Consider the following 17,272-nt stretch of genomic DNA (forward strand, 5'->3'; position numbering starts at 1 on the left):
TTCTTGCCGTCTTGTTGCGTAAGCTCACTAATAGCTATTACAGGACTCCATAAACTACAGTCATCTCTCGCTTTTTGCACCTTTACCCAGGCTTAATCTTTCTGTCCTGCAGACAGGCCAGCTTATTGATTTTCTCCCCTTTATTGGTCTTTCTACATTCCTTTTTGTTTTAAAAAAGTATTCCCAAAGGTGTTGTTGCAAACTGTGAAGAAGGATAGGTGATTAACAACTTCACCATGCCGTGTTTTGCGTTCTTTATTACATTTTACAGGAGTTGACTAGTGTTTTATCTTTATTTCCAGATCTCTGCCCTCTATGGCGCAATGTATTTGTTAGAGTTCCACATGACTTCTGTAGGAGCCACATTACTGCCTGTACTTACCGACTTCATGAACAAGAAGCTTAACACTCTGAATGGGTAAGATAAACTGGAGCAGTGTCTTTCTCTTGAAAATTCTTCTTTCAATTGATATTGGTGGTTTTTTTCTTTCACCTAATAACCAATCCAGGTATGTGTTATGTGACAAGTTGTGAGTGAAGCTGCATGGTTAGTAGCCCCTCTGTTCAACTTGTGTCGCGATGAGAGCTTGCATCGTGAGTAGCAGTAAGCGCTTGCTAAACATATTTGCAACAAGTATCTTGTAACTTATCTCTTAAAAAAAGGCTTAAGCAACCAAAACGGGGACGGCAACGTCAACGGCAACCTCAAAACGTTTGATAGTGGACTGAAACACACCACTACAATAATAAATTGTTTATTTATTAATATATTTTTCAACGCTCTTTCGCCGGCATCTGGGAGGGAACGCGAATGCACTCCATATAAATGACGTTTTCGCTGCCGTCTCTGTTGCGACTGCGTGTTGTTAAAGATTATAAGAGAAATAAGCTTTGGCATCTCGGGATTTTGACATAGATAGTAAAAAGACTGTCCATGGATTGTGATAATGCAAATGTTTTCTGTATTGCCCGACTAAGGAGTTTTTTTCCCCTTCTCAGCGCGGTGTCCCTGGCGGAGCATCACTTGTTAGTTATGTGGTCTACAATATTTTATTTGTTGGAGAGATACGCTGATGAAATCAGTGACCAAGAATTCAAGGTCAACATTCTCAAGGTACTGTTCATTTATTGATGTGTTTTTGCTTTCTTTTCTGTTACAAAAACTGTTAAACCTACGTCGTCTGTTAGGTTACACACATGTTGGTCTTCCCATTGATGCATTCTAAAGCACAAATCTGCCTTGAAGGCCTTATCAAACCTATTGCTTTTTTGACGTTCTCGTTGCCGTCACCGTCGTAGTTGCATAAGTTTCCTTATGACTGAAGATCGGTTGGACAAACTAAAACTGTCCTTAAGGGATATGTTCCACTATCAGATATTGTGATGTACAATTTAAAGGCTAGTTTACAAGTAACGGTTTGTCGGCACGATTTTTGGGAGGGTTCGGTGATGCAGTGTGTGCTTTTCAAAGCCTATTACTGTGGTCGAAATTGATTTATAATTGTTTTGCTAAATATACGTCTATTAGCTTGATGTGAAATCGTCTACCTTTTTCCCTCCAAAAATTAAGTATAGATTTGTGGATTAACCGATTTCTTTGCAATGGCTTAAAGCTTATTTGTTTACAGTTTATTGTTTGAGTAAATTAAAAGTATGAACGGAAGCTTGGCTTTTAGGCTCGGTTAAATGTATATATCAGTTCTGTTTATGGCAATTTCAATTCACAGAGTGCGGTTCGTCTCGCGTCGTCAAACGAGGACAGCACTCCCACATGTGTTTACCATGCAATCATGCGTGGACTGGAGAGATTAGTGGTGTCATTTGCTCTTTCAAGTGCAGAGTCTGATTCCTTAGTCAAGCTAAGTGTTGACAGGTGAGTGGGGTGGGTCCGACTCTTTGGTGTCGATTTGATCTTAAATCTTGTCTTTGATCTTACAGTGCCTCCTAGACTGTTCACATGCTCCTATTGTTCCGTAAGATCGTCGGTATGGAGAACCTAGTGCAGATAGGTCGGGCCCCCACGAGGTTTTTAGTGGTGGGGAAAACAGATATTTTTCGTGTCTCCTCCCGAACCGTTTTCCGCCCACTAAGTAGATTTGATACTCATCCTCAGGCTACACTCGGTACATTTGAAACCAAGATGGCCGCCCGTAACGATAAACGCTTTATCTCGGTGATCTTATGGAAAATTAGGGGACTGTTAACAGCTAAGTGCCTCATCTCACCGTAACTGCTCGGTCTCGAAGGAACTTTGACCGTTTCTCAGTTTTTTGCTAAGAATACTAGTGGTCGAGATGGCTGTCGTTCATGGTCAACTGCCTAATGCCACTAGCCGTAGGCTATCTATCTCGCTTTAAAAAAGTTTAAGAATACAAGCTTTGGAACGTCTGAAGTACCGTCTTCAAAAGGGGAATTGATTTTTCCCCTGCTATCTTTTCAGTTATTAATGAATTGTACATCAATTGTTGTATTACAGATTGTCAATGCAGAACCCTCAAAGAGCCATATCTGCTTTGGGTTTACTGGTCACTTGCATGTATACAGGTAAGACCAAAAAAAGTGTTATTTACCCCTGTGTAAGGTGTAGCTATGGGGAACTTGATGTCCATCCTTTTGTGTTGGCAGGAAAAATTGGCGACAGACCAAGTGGAATCTACCCTCAGCCGGACACTACGGAATTTCCAACAGAAGACATACTTCTCATAGCCATGGAGCGCGTTACTGTTCTTTTTGACAGGTATGTACAAAAGCAGTTTTACATTTTACAATAACTGAGCGATTTCTTGCTCACTGATTGGTCGAGGGCTATGGCCGATGAGAGTAAAGGCCATGGAAGTGACGCGATGGTGGCGCAATTTGTTTTTGTCTTTGTCGCGCGCGGGATTTTCCGAGAAAATTCAATAGAAGTGGACGTAAAAACCCTCAATATTATTGTAAAAACAAATCGAGAACAATTTTCCACTGTCTGTACTCTTGTCGGCTATAGAAATGAGGTCAAAGTGTTTTTAAAAAAATTTTGCAGTTTAACCACTCGCTAGCTTGCGCCAAAGACGAAACTCAACTCTGGTTAAGTCCGTCTGCGAAACAGCACTGAAATCCTTGTTCTCCCCCCCCCCCCCCCTCCCCCGGTGTACCAGGATTTGAGAACGCGCCATAATTGGCCTGTTAAAAAGCCATTGTGGATTTGCCAATCAGGATGAAACGAAATTCGTAACGCAATTCCGGTAATTTGTTGAGTCCGTTAGGGGCCCAGAACAAGGATCTCGGCGCAGCTTTGCAGACGTTACCAACCAAGGTTAACTTACGCCTGCGACGCAGGCCAACCACTCGCCTGTGGCTTGAGGTGACGCAGGCCAACCACTCGCCTGTGGCTGGAGGTTTACATAAGTTTTGTGAACATGTTGACGTCATTATTTTGGTCGGCAACAGCAAAGACCAAGAAAAATTGATGTCGATTTGTTATTTACACACACACGCACAAGAAACATCTTTGGAGCTACTGTTGATTGGTGGCCCATGAGTGGCCATGTTTTTTGGCAATCTAAAACTGATTTCTCTCGCTACTCTGAAGTTTCTCTTACTCCAACTATTGTTACTGATTATTTGTTTACTTGTTCGTAACATTCTTGTTGTAATTCCGTGCAGAATACGCAAAGGTGTACCGTCTGAGGCGAGAGTTGTGGCGAGGGTTTTGCCTCCTTTGTTGCTTGATTTCTTTCCTGTTCAGGAAATCATGAACAAGGTGATTGGAGAGTTTCTTTCCAGTCAACAGCCTCATCCTGAATTTATGGCGCAAATTATATTCAAGGTGAGGGAAATACTTTGCTTTTGCTCAGTAGAGCCCATCAAAGTATCCGTGTTACAAAATTCCTTTAGTCTTTTATTTACGTTAAAACAGGGGCATTTCTTCATTTAAGATTATTCTGAAGTTCTGTCGCAACTGATTTATTTGTTATTCTTTATTCGCATTTATTTTTTAACGGGAATATATGAGTCCACAGTTGACCTTGTCCCTCTCTAATTATTGGCCCTCTCAAACAAACAATGTCCGCCCCTCTCCCTCCTCTCATCAGGGACGGACCATCAGAAAAGTTATGGAAGGAAAGGGAGAGAGGCCAGGTTGTGGAGGGGGGCGGGGCGTTTAGAAGTACCCCCCCAAAAAAGAATTCGTACATGGGATTTGTAAATGAAAAAAATTATGCACGGCGAAGAGCGCTAGAAATATATGTTTCTGCATTGGCTTTAAAAAATATTCTTGCAAGAGAAATATTAACGGAAAAAAAATTCATACAACTCGAAAATTCCCCACCCCTTCCCCCCTACTCTTTTCCAATGGTCGGTCCCTTTGCTGGGTGACAAAAAAAATTTGACCCACCGCGGCCCTCCTTTTTTAAGTTAATAGTTAATATACTTTGCTGTATTCCTCCTATTAGGTGTTTGAGGGTCTTCATAGTCAAGGACAACAGTCAGAAGTGAGAGACTGGGTACTATTGTCACTTGGAAGTTTTATCCAGCGGTTAGTAATTTGCCTGAGTGCTATTGTATGTGGTGTTTATTTATTCATTTATTTTTCAATTGCGGATTACTTTGTTTATACCTTGCGAGGAATATGTAAGCTATGGTGACTATTCATACTCGTTCCGCGCGTTTTTGTGGGCTATCTACATTACAAAAAATAGTACTATCCACCTGGCCCCAGATGTTCGAAAGGTGGATAGCGCTATCCACTGAATAACGCAATTGGTTTCCCTGCTACTTATCCGCTGGATAGCGATTTATCCGGTGGGTAGCGCTATCCAACGTTTGAACAACCGGGGCCTGATAAATCACTATCTAGTAGATAAGTATTCGGGAAACCCAATTGCCATATCTACGGGATAAAGATTTAGCCGATGGATGGCGTTATGCACTTTTTGAACAACTGAGGCCTGGCTTGTAGCTCACAACAAGACGTTCATGTTGGTCGACAAGAACAGAACCTTTTTTTAAAATTCAAATTCTGCGGGAAAAAAATTGATTCTTTCGACCAATAAGGCTGCCATGTGCCGAGCGTGGTTGATTTCTTTGTAAAACAGTTAGGTGAGATTTTCTTTGTAGTTATGTCTTTGCTGCTCCTGTAAGGGGGAAAGACAAACTGCTAACTGCTATACGTCAAAATAAGTGAAGCCGTAAGATTGACCTGTAGGTCACGAGAATGAAAAAATAAGAGATGAAATATTCATTTTAAGCAACTTCTGACTTCTTGCATCCAGATTTATATAAAATGTGTAGAGAGTAGTATGAAGAAAATAGCGGTCATGCTGATATTAGGGCTTAACAGTAGCCTTGCAGCTCTTCAAAACCTCTTATTTAATTGGATCCCTATGGGTCGCAGCTCTTTTGCTTTCGGGCCTGGTTCCATTGTTAACTTTGTTTGTTCATTGTTTTCCCAACCAATCCCGTGAGGTCTTCCGAGAGCTGAAAGGTCGCCCGGGCTTTAATAATTTTTTTCTTCGCCCAAGGTCGTTTCTATCGATACAATGTGATTTGTTGGTTGTTATTTTTGTGGCAGAACACCACTGTCCATGGCTGTGTGGAGCCTCGCCTGTTTCTTTGCCAGTGCGTCGAGTAACAAGTGGATCAGAGCCCTGTATCCAATCTAATATGCAATTCTGTTATATCTTTTCACTCTTTTACGTTTTTGTTTTGTTTTGTTTGTTTTGGGTATTATAATAGATCATAGATATGTTCTTAAGAGTTGAAGGGGCTATGTCAAGCTATTTGCTATATTTTAAAAAGTTGAAACTTTTCCCCGCATCAATTGATTCCAAAAATAATGGTCCACGTTTGTTCTGTCGCCTCTTGCTAAGGATGTCCGTGATCATTATCAACGTTGCCATAGCCTGTGAACAGCCGCCCCCTCCCCTCAGAAAAAATCGGGAAAAGGGAAGGGAAGAAGGCGGCTGTACACAGGCTTCGTTACCACTGTTTCCATTAATTTCCTTGTAATGGTTATTCGCTATTTGCAGATGTACCATAATACAAATTGCCCCCCACAAATTTTGACGACTGAAACTCCGAGGAGATATTAAAAACAATTGCTATGCAAAATATGGGGGAAGGGGGGTGGGGGGTACGCATGGTGTCATAGGGTTTTATGGGAGATTTGCAAATGAAGACCACGGTAGGAATTCTTGTTACCACCTTCTTGTCACTTCTATTGGTTTGATCCTTGACCCTTGTACCAGCTTCGCCCATATCGTACGAAGAATGGGTAAACTAGAAAGTCTGGACGTCAAATTATTTTGCGCGACAGCTAAGGACTTCTACAGAACACTGGTGAGACATGTAATTTTTGAGTCATGTTATTTTTTTCCTGGAGTGTGGAGGGTGTCTTAAGTACTGTATTTTATCGGTTTTTATCCTCTCTTTCTGTTGTAATTCTTAACCAGTCGTGTTTTCTCCGGAATCTGTTGCTCATTTGCGCAGTTTATTCGACCTTGTCAAGCTATTTAGGCTAATACCAGTGACTACGTTTGGCAATCTTTAAATTTGCTTCCAAATGCTGTTACATATTGTTGCAAGTAGACTTAAAAATTTTTAACGACATTGGTTAGTTGAGCGAAGGAAGCTAAGTTCAAATAATCCTTTTATTCACATTTAAACAAGTTTTCAACACTTTTTTAAAATAGTCAGTTAAATACTCGCTGGTCGGTGGAATAGAAACAATTGTTTTACACTTTGATGAAATGAAACCTAAGCTTACACGAAAAAGGGTGGAACATTATCCGTTCCAAATTAGCACACAAGAGACACAGTTCAAGAAAGTTGCTTAAAAAACTGCATCGCTTACTGAAAGTTGTGTGCCTAGGAGGACCATGGGTATGCACGAGCGGCACAGCCAGCCCTTATATAAAGTTACTTCTCCGTGGCTGGTAAATCCGTGCCTCTCAGCCCAGAGCCCCTACTCCGACAGAACCGTTCACCCCGTCACACTGGAAAACCAGTGGGCAAAAATATTAAGAGAAGAAAAATAAAGGGAGGGATGGGTCGGGTAAACGCAAGATCCGAAGGCTAAACGAATCCTAGTGTCCGCCACAAATTGAATGTCCTACGCCCTCAAACTGACCGCTGACCGTTGACACGAGAAGGCGCTCTTTACTGTTATCTGCATTAAATCTCATTTAACTGCATTTTGAACAAAATACCCAATCATTAGTAGACTGTGCCGCTTGTATTCTCAGACTCGTTGGCATTTGATTTTTCCACAGAATCTTGATTCCACCCATAAAGAGACTTTTATATTGACATTCAAAAAAGCCGCAGAAACCTGTGCGCCTTACAAGGAGCTGATAGAATGTTGTCAGTGTGAGAGGTGAACTGTTACCAAATACCAAGATTCACTGAATGTACATTACTAGGAAGATGATATATGCAGTTTTTAGTTAAAAGGAAAAATTTCGTCATGCAGCAGAAACAATTTCACAAAGGGCTTTTTCCTATGTCCTATGAGGTTAGTTAGCTGATTGTAGACGATTAAATGATTATGACATAGTATCTGATATAGGACAAGCTATGCAGAATATAGTATCTTTCTTATTGTTCTAGAAAAAAAAATGCGAACGCGGATTTGGCGGAATGAAATAAATAATAAATCCATACTAGGAAGTTCAAGAAATTTTACAATAATTCTTTGCTAATTAGACTTAGACTTAGCCGTCGAGTAAGTGATTTTGGTAAAAGCGCGTTCGCCAAATGTGAAGCTATCATCAAGAAAATTTAATTAGGCCCAGCGAACCCCTTTCCTCAAACCATATATGCTAGTGTCGCGTTGCGCGGCAATCTCGTACCCAACTCTCAAATATACCTCTTGTGGTTGGGGACCTTCCCCAAAATGGAGCAGAGCATTGTCACTGTTCGCGTGTCGCGCGTCGCGGAAACCTATCGATTGCAATCAGTTTAGCATTGATTCATGACACGCTACTTGCGCACCAGTCACTCCGCTTGTCGTGGCTTCTGCTTCGTGGCCCTGTACACGTGGAGTTCCCTTGCAAGAAGTTTTTCGTCTCAAGAAAGCAAAAAGACATCGCTAGCAAGTGGAAAAGGTTAATAAATGCAGTAAATTTTACTGGAAAGAAATTGAAAATAGTATTGATAAATACTTTCATAGATATAAATGTAATATTACATGAAATCTTGTTTGCTAAAAGGGAATTTTATCATTGACCAACCTCATTACTTATTTTTCTCTCCCATTTATTCTATGTATCTCTCATTCAGTCGTAATTAGAGCTCTGTTTTACTGTGCTCTTGTATCATCGATTTGGGTAGAATAATTTATGTTACTTTACTAGTACTGTATATATATTTTCATGCAATTTTATTCATTTACTTAAGGTATTCTACCTGAATCCTGTTGTAAATGTATGCGCCAAAAAAGCTTGGTTCTCATATGATGAGGCTTATCTACAAAGTATTTACCCGGCATGTCTGGGAAGTTGAGGTCAATTACCGCTTTTTCCCGCCAGTTTTTGAGAACATCGCCCAGCGGAAATATACGATAGGATACTGTTATGTGATAATTTGATCGATTTCACAATTAATCGTATCAGTCCAAGAGTCAATTACGTAGTTCTACCTTTCGAGGTTCTTGCTTCGCGGTTTTTTAATCTCCATCGCGATTCAGAGCCATTCTGATCGCGATTATGCCAACTCGCTTACTTTGTCAAGTGTATGGTAATTCTCCTTGGGTTGAAGTCGTAAGAGCCTTATCCAAGTTCAGAAAGGGAAAGGAATTTCGTCGGTACTGGTTTACGTCCTCCATCAAACATGAAACTAGGTATTTTCACGTTGTGGTCGTGCAAAAACGGCAATGAAATGTACAAAAAAGTGTCACGCACTTGCCAAGTTGTTGTTTTGCTTATCAAACTACGTTCTCGTTGCCGTCGCCTTCGTATGAGAACCAGGCTAGTGGGGGCCGGAAAGTAACTCTGTACTTCAAATGTAAAGGAAAAATTAATTTAAAGGAATTTAAATATAAAAGCAGCTTTCGGGAAACTCTTGGTGTAATCACTTGTACGGTAACATCCTCCAAAAGCCTAAAAAGCCTAAAAAGACCTTCTGCTAGGAACGTGGTTGCCTTGTGAATACGCACGCACAGTGGCCTTGATATGCTTCATGTTAACTCTATAGACTCGAAATAACTAAAATCTTTGTTGTCTATTAGGTCATGGGGAAATCCCACTTGACTAGCATTGCTTAATTCGCACATACGGTCTTGTTGCAAGTTCTGTCTGTAATTGACTGACTGGCAGTTCATATGACGTTGGCACCAAAGCAGGCATTCCAAGTCACTTGTTGTGGTGGTCACGTGGCTTATAACGTGATTATCCAGCTGTTTCCCAGTTAACTGTTTGAAATATCGGCCGAACAACGCACCTGTTTTGGAGGAAGGGTTCGTATATTACTGAAAAACGATCTGTAAATTTAAAAAAAAATTATCACAATACTTTAAGTGCGGACACAGGGAATTCCGATCGAAGAATTAAATGATTCGCGCCATTCCGTTTAGGTTAGAAAATATTTTCCCCGGCTTTTCAGGAGATGTATTTTCTTAAAGGGGCTAAGTCACGAGGATATTGCTGTTTTAAGTCAATGCTGTGCTGAAGGCATTACTTAGTGTCTTAACTCATACACAAAACAAATTTCATTAATGACCACGAACCATAATCTGAATATTTTTGTGATTTTTGAAGGCATAATACTAAAACTTGAAAGGTTGGCCTAACTATATCCGTCGCAACAGATGACAGGAGACAGTTACATTGCCTAAATATAGTCTTAATAACAAAACTGGAATTCAATTCATGTGACATAGCCCCTCTAGGTCTTTACAGACTTTGTAGCGGGTCTTTCTCCCACAACGTAAAAGATTTATACACGGACGTTTCAAGCGAATGGTTCATTGTGTAAATGATAATCACCCCTTAATGAGCTTTCCAGTCGTTTGTGGTCCTCTTGCCCCTACAAATGGGCTAACTGGGCAGGGGAAATTAACGTAACTTCACCTTTCTCACAGATAAATGGCAGTTTTGTAGAACATGTGTTGTCGTTCCATTGACCGTGAAAGACACTATAGTCTGTCATCTCACCGCAGTCTTCATGGCCAGATATGTTCGGCTTCTCTATCCAGTTTGTAAAAGTCAATCTCCGTCCGTTTGACCAACGAAAAATCCCCAAACCTCGATCTTTAACCAGACCGATCCACAATGTTTTGTTAACAGCCATGTTTTGGTAAACAAACTGCTGCTCTCCGTCCGAATTAATGCTAACTAGTTCGCCTTCTTTTTCTCGGCAGTACTCTAGTGCTTTATCCCATGATTTCTCTGGGTTGTAGGCTCGGTAGCAAGACCCATCTCGGTATAGCCAATCACGTGGACACATCGCTAAACCTGTTTAACAGAAAACTAACATTTCACACTATTGACAATTCATGTGCAATGTAGTGTTGATACCTTGATGTCTCATACCGTGGATTTCAAAGGAATTTCTCGACTACTTTTCTTACTAGACTGTTAACAGTCCGCTATTTTTAAGTGAGATCGTCGCGATCGTCCTATCAGATCGCTGCCGATCGCGCTCCCAACAGAGCCTCCTTTGACTTCTTTTGTCTTCTTGAGTGATGAGGAGAAAAGGCGGCGACAAAATTGTCGAGGCAATGTACTCAAATAGGGTAACTTCAGAGAACAAAACAATCCACACCTCTCTCCCTCCCCTCCCTTCAAAGTTGAGTTGTTGGTTGTTTTTCTACAGGTAGCTCGAAAAGCGGCACAGCATTACATAGAGGGGATTGCGGGGGAGGGAGGAGCTTACTTTTCCCCTTTTGAAGTCAGTAAAACGTTAGAAAGCCCCTTTAACCCTTTAAGCCCTAAGAGTGATCAGCGTCAAATTTCTCCTTGTAATATCAATGCTTTGCAAAACAGAGTGGTCATGAGAATCACAGACGTGAATTCACTCTGAATTTGGTTGATATTTTATCAACTTCTCCCCACTACTTCTGTAAGAAATGAATAGGGGCAACAAATGAATTCAAATTTTGATCTTAGGGTGTAAAGGGTTAAGGCGAAGTGTCTCAACTCGATTGTAGGTCTGAATTTGCTTTTTCTTCTAAAAAAAATTACTAAAAAAGAAACAACGACAAAGAAATCGGTGATGTTTAACGTCTTGACTGGAATATAGAATTTGCCTTTCAATTTCGTAAACGCTGTTCTCTCGAATAAAATTTTTCACCCGAAGGGATGCTTTAAAAGGAGTTTAAACTTTGACGTCAGTATTCACCTACTACCAAAAAAAAATGGAATCTTTTTGGTAAATTTGACTATGGAGAGGATAAGACAATTTTATTCCGTGATAGAAATTTTACCAATTTCCTTTCGGTTTATCCTTTTCGAACAACAGAGATCGTGAATTGATTATTGCTTATTATCTTTTTTTGGATCTTAATCCCAAGTAAGAGGAGACATAAAAGGAACTATGAATCTCCTATAATTGTTTATTAAGCCAATGCTTCAAATTAGCTTTATTATGGACTCTATCTCATTCCCAAATTGTCCCGACAGTAATGCTACCCACAGGCCCGAGCTACTGCAGAGAAGACTGGAGAGAAAGTCTGCCGCGGTGAACATGTTTGGACAGCGGTTGTGCACGACCAAAACTGACCGAGGGACTAGAAAATAACCAGAAAGTTTACTAATCGAAATTGTAACTTTTTGTGTTAAATTATTTCAGTAGGATACCAATAACACCGGTTTCCTTTTAATTAAAGTTGAAAGAAGACGAGTAATTGATGGACGTTATACCATAGAGAAAAATTTGATCGGGAAGCGGGGATGTGGGGCACTCTTCTATTAATATTTGGTGTATTCAGGACATAAAGCGGAGACGCGGCCTCGAAACAGGGAAACAATTTTATACCAGTTTGTTCCATTCGAAAAATCAGCAGACCCGTTTTTGGTTCTTAAATAGAGGTCGGTGTCTTAGTCAGGATGGGTATTTTAGGTTCTTTTTCTGTCCCAAACACGGAGGGTTTTGAAACCCTCACCAGCACCCCCCCCCTCCTCCATGGAAGAGAACTCCTCCCCCGGAATTGGGTAAATTTCTATGATGTTTGTTATCTTCCCATTCATCATTACGGAATACTATTCGATAAAGATTACAGTTACTGACTCTAAGCGAATTCTTTTGCTTATGTAAGTTTACTAGATGTTTTTACTCCTTTTCATATCCGTATTTAAACCAAAATTTATTAAGAACCGTAGAGGTAGTCATTCTCACCTTTTATCAATATGCCAGGCTCTGCTTGACTTGTCAAATAAAACTGTTAAAAGGTGAAGAAAGAAAACTTCAAATTTGCATCCCTTTTTCACTTTTGATAACTCGTCAGACTTACCATACAGAGAACTAAGGCCAACATCTTTTGTTTCCTTCTCCCAACTCGCAATTCCGTCTGCTTTTTAAGAGTTTCATGCCAGCAATTTTTTTCTCTGTCTTTATTTATTTTCTGTGACGTTTACATGACAGATGTTCACCTGGCAAGTTCATGATCATGTCACACCATGTCGGTTATTACTTCACAAAAACAATTCCGGCTTCCTATTACATTTACACAGCTTGACAGAGGGAAAATGAATTGCCAATAATATATAAAAAAATGGCGGGTCATTATTTTCCTTAAAGAGATTTGGGTTCAGGCTGTTGGTCTGCCAAAATCGTTCATATCCTACTTAAATTTCCTTATACCTGACAAAACGCAACCTCCCGTCGAAAAATCTATTTTCCAGTCTTTTTTCTTTTCCAGCTTTTTTGGGAAGTTGGAATCAACGGAAATGAAATATGCGGAAATGAATGTACTCTATTGTTTAGACCGGAACCTCCTTACTCTTCGTTGTTTCTTCTTTACTTAATGTACCCCAAATTAACAAAAAAGTTAGATAATAAAATTTTAAATCCTAAAAAGATTGGGGATTGGGAGCAGCTTACAATTCTCGATTACTACACTTTCATGCACAAAAAAATAAATAAATAAAATAAAACAACACATTGAAAGGTTAAAGACATTTTCAGTTATCAAATGTTAATTTTAAAACCCGAATTTTACACCGGTATATATAATTTTTTATTTACTCGGATAATATGCATTACCGGATGGCTTCAAATTAACTTTATTATGGACGCTATCTCATTCCCAAATCGTCCCGATAGTAAAGCTACGCGCATTCCTGAGCGGCTGCAAAGGAGACTAGAGAGTAGTGTGCCTCGTTGAAAATGTTCGGAAAGCGGTTTTCCACGAGCAAAACTGACCGAGGGACTCGAAAATATCCAGAATTTGTTTTCAGAAAAAAAAAATGCATTGCTTCTAGACTGCTCATTTTTTTTTTTTTTTTTTGCGTTTCAAATTGTTTAATGGCACAAACATTACATATTCCAACCGTGATTTTGGTTTGCTCGATGTTATTGCTAAGTACCATTTAAAGAGTAAATGAATACTCCTTGCAACAGTTTATAATAGGTGATTTTTTTTTTGTAACACATTTTCTGGTTTTAACCTGCAAGTATTATATCCTCACTAGGGACCTATAGCCAACATACACACGAAATGATGTCAAAATGGCCACGCCAACACGTTTTAAGAGCACCTGTGTTGATGTCAGTTGTATCTTTTACTTGACCGGTCTCTTAACAGATTGATTCCCTTAAGTGAAATAAACGTCTCTTCCTTTAGGAAGACTGATAAACTTTGTTTTTATAGTCACTTTTTTTTAGACTGGTTCTGTGCTGCTGTTCCTATGACTAAACATCCCCTTTTTTCTACTGTTAATAACTAATTATGATTACGTTTTTCACTAATTCGACAGTATGGTTATTACAAATTGCCGGGCAAAGGTAATATTTTGAATGAGAACCTCAAGCTTCTATGTGTTGATTTCCCAATTCAGAGGACGTGATGTCCTCAAAGCAATTTTTCGTTCCGTCTTTTCGTGCATCTATCTCTAGGGCTACACCACATGGTGTAAAATGGGAAAACATAACCTATATACTACCCTGGGTGCCAGAGGCTTTTCATGCGCGTTTCCGGTTTCGGTCAAGTCCTGTAAAACAGATCGTAAACTTAGTTCCTTAATCTTAGACCACCTTCTTCTTTATGTTATAATACTGTTTGTTCTGAAAATAGACGCCATCTCCTATACTCGTTTTAAATAGTGCTTGGTAAAGCTGGCAGTAGCCTGTAGATGATCGACTGGTGCTAATCTCTTCAATGGCGGCGGATTTACACTCAGTCATGCGTGAACAGCGTAATAAACATTGCACTACTGTAGAGGCTTTGTATGTTTTAACCAGGTTGCTTTCTCTGGCACCGACGACTGGTTGGACATTTCCAAAGATCGATTGATCTGCTAATAGAAAAAAAACAACAATGTTTTCAGTTAGTAGTTGAAAACAAAATGATTCGAAGTATGAATGAGGAGAGTTGTAAGGAAGCACTCACAAAAATTGTTGGCGAGGGTGTAGGAAGAGATAGGAGAGATAGAGGGGCACTCTCCTAAAACCATGTTGGTTACAGAACCACGCTCAGAAAGACTCGATCATTTTCTGAGTCGGTGGAAGAGCTCAGCCAAACTATTTTATGCGAGGGTAGCGTTGGTATGATATTCAGTTGGCCAAAAGCAGGCCTGAAAAGAGGACTTTTTTTCGCGCCCTTTGCCCCACTGGGCGCGGATGATGATGTTATGAAGATAATCCAAATCATCTTGTGCTTACCTCGATGGCAAAACCAAAAAGTCCTGTTTTGCATTGCAATGATTTCTTGTTCATTAAGTGCTATGTTGTACACCTGAAGACAACAGACGCGACCTTTGAAGTACCTATGGTCGTTTTGCAACGCTCCCATTCGAACGTCCGATCGAGTTGTAATCTCAAAAGAACCAGGGACACTAACAGTAACCTAAAATTGGAAAGGAATAATTAATTGACGTGTTCCTCCTAAGAAACAACGACTTTTTAAATTTTAGTAATACTAAATCGCTTTTTTATGTAGGCCTGAACCTGTTTTCGTCAAGCCTCAATTCTCCACTCACCCCCTTTCGTATCAATCTCTGTTACATAGCAAGTATCTGCACCTGTTTGAAAGATTGTTTGTGATTGGCTGGGAAAACAATAGGGATTGTGACATAACAATGCCCCTATCCCTGAAAACAATGGAAGTGCAGATTAAAGCAAGGGGAATAAATTTCGAGGTACAAAACATTCCAAAACGTTTGCACGTCGTCTCCTCATTGGGTCTGCTTATATTTGCTGTTTTTTACTAGTATGGGAGGTTATGGGTGAATAGAAAAAGTAGAATTTTGGTAGTAAATTTACTGCAACCTGTTTTTTCAGTTTAAGTTTCAAGCGAACGCGAAAGCGTGAACAAACTAGGGGATCCAGAAGCAGAAAAATTGGCTTTTAGGTTATAAAACTGAAGAAAAAGAAACTATATTAATTTAACGAAGGTGGAAACACAATTACCGGTTTCCCGGTAGTTTTCGTTTCCTGTGAACGATGTTTTTTATTTCTTTGGTTCACGGAAATGCCGTTGCTATATTGAGGTCTTTGCCTTTGGCCAACAGATTCATACCCAGCTCTGCTTCGGCGCAGGGTGCATTATCTGTGAACGTTTTGCTCAAATACGTGGCAAATGAAGGTGAATCTTGAGAATAAAATATTTTCAATTAAAGCGGATTCATACGGATGGGGAATAAACCTCGGCTGGTTTGTTTGTTTCCCAAGTCAGGTCATGTGACGTTCTCAAGGTCTCTCCCCGATTTTGCTTATTTGTATTTTAAAAAAATTGTTTGCGTCATATGAACATTAATAAAAAGCAGTTCTCTAGAGTGATACCCGTGGTCTGTAATGATGAAGTAAACAGACCCAGTATTCTTTTAGATCTTTTTGCTTCAAAGAAGTATCACCTTGGACTTGGCTTCTCCATTTAACCACACTTGTGCGATGCCTGACGAATAATCGTAAGTAATACCAACGTAGTACCATGTATATGGAGCCATTGGTGAGTGAGTAGTAGACATCCAACCAGGATTAGTAGCATAGGCGTTTCCTGAACCCTCCCAGATCCAAAAGTGGAATTCTATTGGCTGTTGTGTATTGTCATTAAAGATAGGACCCTGATTGTTTTCGCTATTCACCCAGGCGAGAATTGTTATAGAATATCTTGTGTCCAGGCCTCCGTTGTTGGGTATCTCAATGTAACTGGTAGAGCTACCAGAGAACTGATATGAGCCTCGGGGGTTTCCATAGGGGCCCGGTGCGAGTTGGACACCGCTTGGTATTCCCGGTGGGTTTTTGTTTGCACTGATGTCACGTGTTCCGTGTAGACCATTGAGTGGATACAGAGCAGCGGGAACAGGGAGACCATCTGTTCAGAGAACACATAACAGTGACACTCGCGATCTAATCAAGGGCCTATTCGCTCAACAAATTAAACAATGCCGGGATACGAAAAGACACACATTGCGGGAATTGAAGGTAAACTATAATTGAAGATATTTCTGTTTTTTTTTTTGTTACCTAGTGTTTTATTTTGAAAATTGTAAGAAAATTGTAAGTTACCTTGGGATATTAATTATGCACAAGTTTTATTAGAACTCTTCATTTGAAGTTTTTTCCCTCTCCCTCAATCTCGCTTTTTGACCAAGCCATTTTTAGTCAGAAATTATCCAATTTTAGCAACCTTTAAGTTGTGTAATTACCCAGAACATCAAAAACGGATAAAACTCTTAAATTACTCTTTCCTGCCAAAATTGGGCCACGGCTATGTCTACCGCTTTTTTTCCTGTTGTTAGTGGTAATCTTTCTTTTGTAAACTGTTTTTATAAACAGCGGTGAAAGGATGAGAAACCGCCCTCTATTAATGAGCACAAGACTTAATTCAGACGTCCTTCCGACACAACAAATGAATATTCTATTTTAGTCACCAAAAATGATGTGTGTGGGGTTAACAAGATAGTTTAAGCTTGGGCAACGCATGGGAAACTTTGGCAGTGGTTTGGCCTAAATTTTTGGGCAAGTCGTTCTAAAAACAGCAAAGACACTAATCATTACAAATTTGGCAGCGTCAAGATATATTGAAGGGTAAAGAGCCTCACTTCCGATTGACGTTTGTCACTCAAAAAAGCCTTCGCTTAACAGCAAAACAAAAGAACTGATTATTTGGAGATTACTTGGTTTAGACTGATAGCAG

At 39.9% G+C, this 17,272-nt stretch overlaps 2 protein-coding genes across 2 annotated transcripts in view; one reads left to right on the top strand and one right to left on the bottom strand.

The window, feature by feature from the left end:
- The window catches only part of LOC140933115 (huntingtin-like), a 60,386-nt gene extending 52,947 nt beyond the window's left edge, over positions 1-7,439 (top strand). The window contains exons 58-67 of the mRNA XM_073382632.1: positions 303-418; positions 1,000-1,114; positions 1,728-1,873; positions 2,477-2,544; positions 2,626-2,737; positions 3,646-3,808; positions 4,434-4,516; positions 5,552-5,629; positions 6,228-6,318; positions 7,251-7,439. Coding sequence (XP_073238733.1) covers positions 303-418; positions 1,000-1,114; positions 1,728-1,873; positions 2,477-2,544; positions 2,626-2,737; positions 3,646-3,808; positions 4,434-4,516; positions 5,552-5,629; positions 6,228-6,318; positions 7,251-7,358 — 1,080 coding nt within the window. The 3' untranslated portion in view covers positions 7,359-7,439. The remainder of the gene's footprint in view (positions 1-302; positions 419-999; positions 1,115-1,727; positions 1,874-2,476; positions 2,545-2,625; positions 2,738-3,645; positions 3,809-4,433; positions 4,517-5,551; positions 5,630-6,227; positions 6,319-7,250) is intronic.
- Positions 7,440-9,089: 1,650 nt separating this feature from the next.
- LOC140935169 (C-type lectin galactose-binding isoform-like) lies at positions 9,090-11,020 on the bottom strand. The gene is made up of 2 exons (XM_073384702.1): positions 10,047-11,020; positions 9,090-9,417 (listed from the first exon to the last, which is right to left on the bottom strand). Exons 1-2 carry the CDS (start codon positions 10,420-10,422, stop codon positions 9,155-9,157), a joined length of 639 nt encoding a protein of 212 aa, XP_073240803.1. The 5' UTR covers positions 10,423-11,020; the 3' UTR covers positions 9,090-9,154.
- Positions 11,021-17,272: the final 6,252 nt, after the last annotated feature.

This window comes from Porites lutea, chromosome 4 (assembly GCF_958299795.1).
Source record: "Porites lutea chromosome 4, jaPorLute2.1, whole genome shotgun sequence".
Classification (NCBI taxonomy): Eukaryota; Metazoa; Cnidaria; class Anthozoa; order Scleractinia; family Poritidae; genus Porites; species Porites lutea.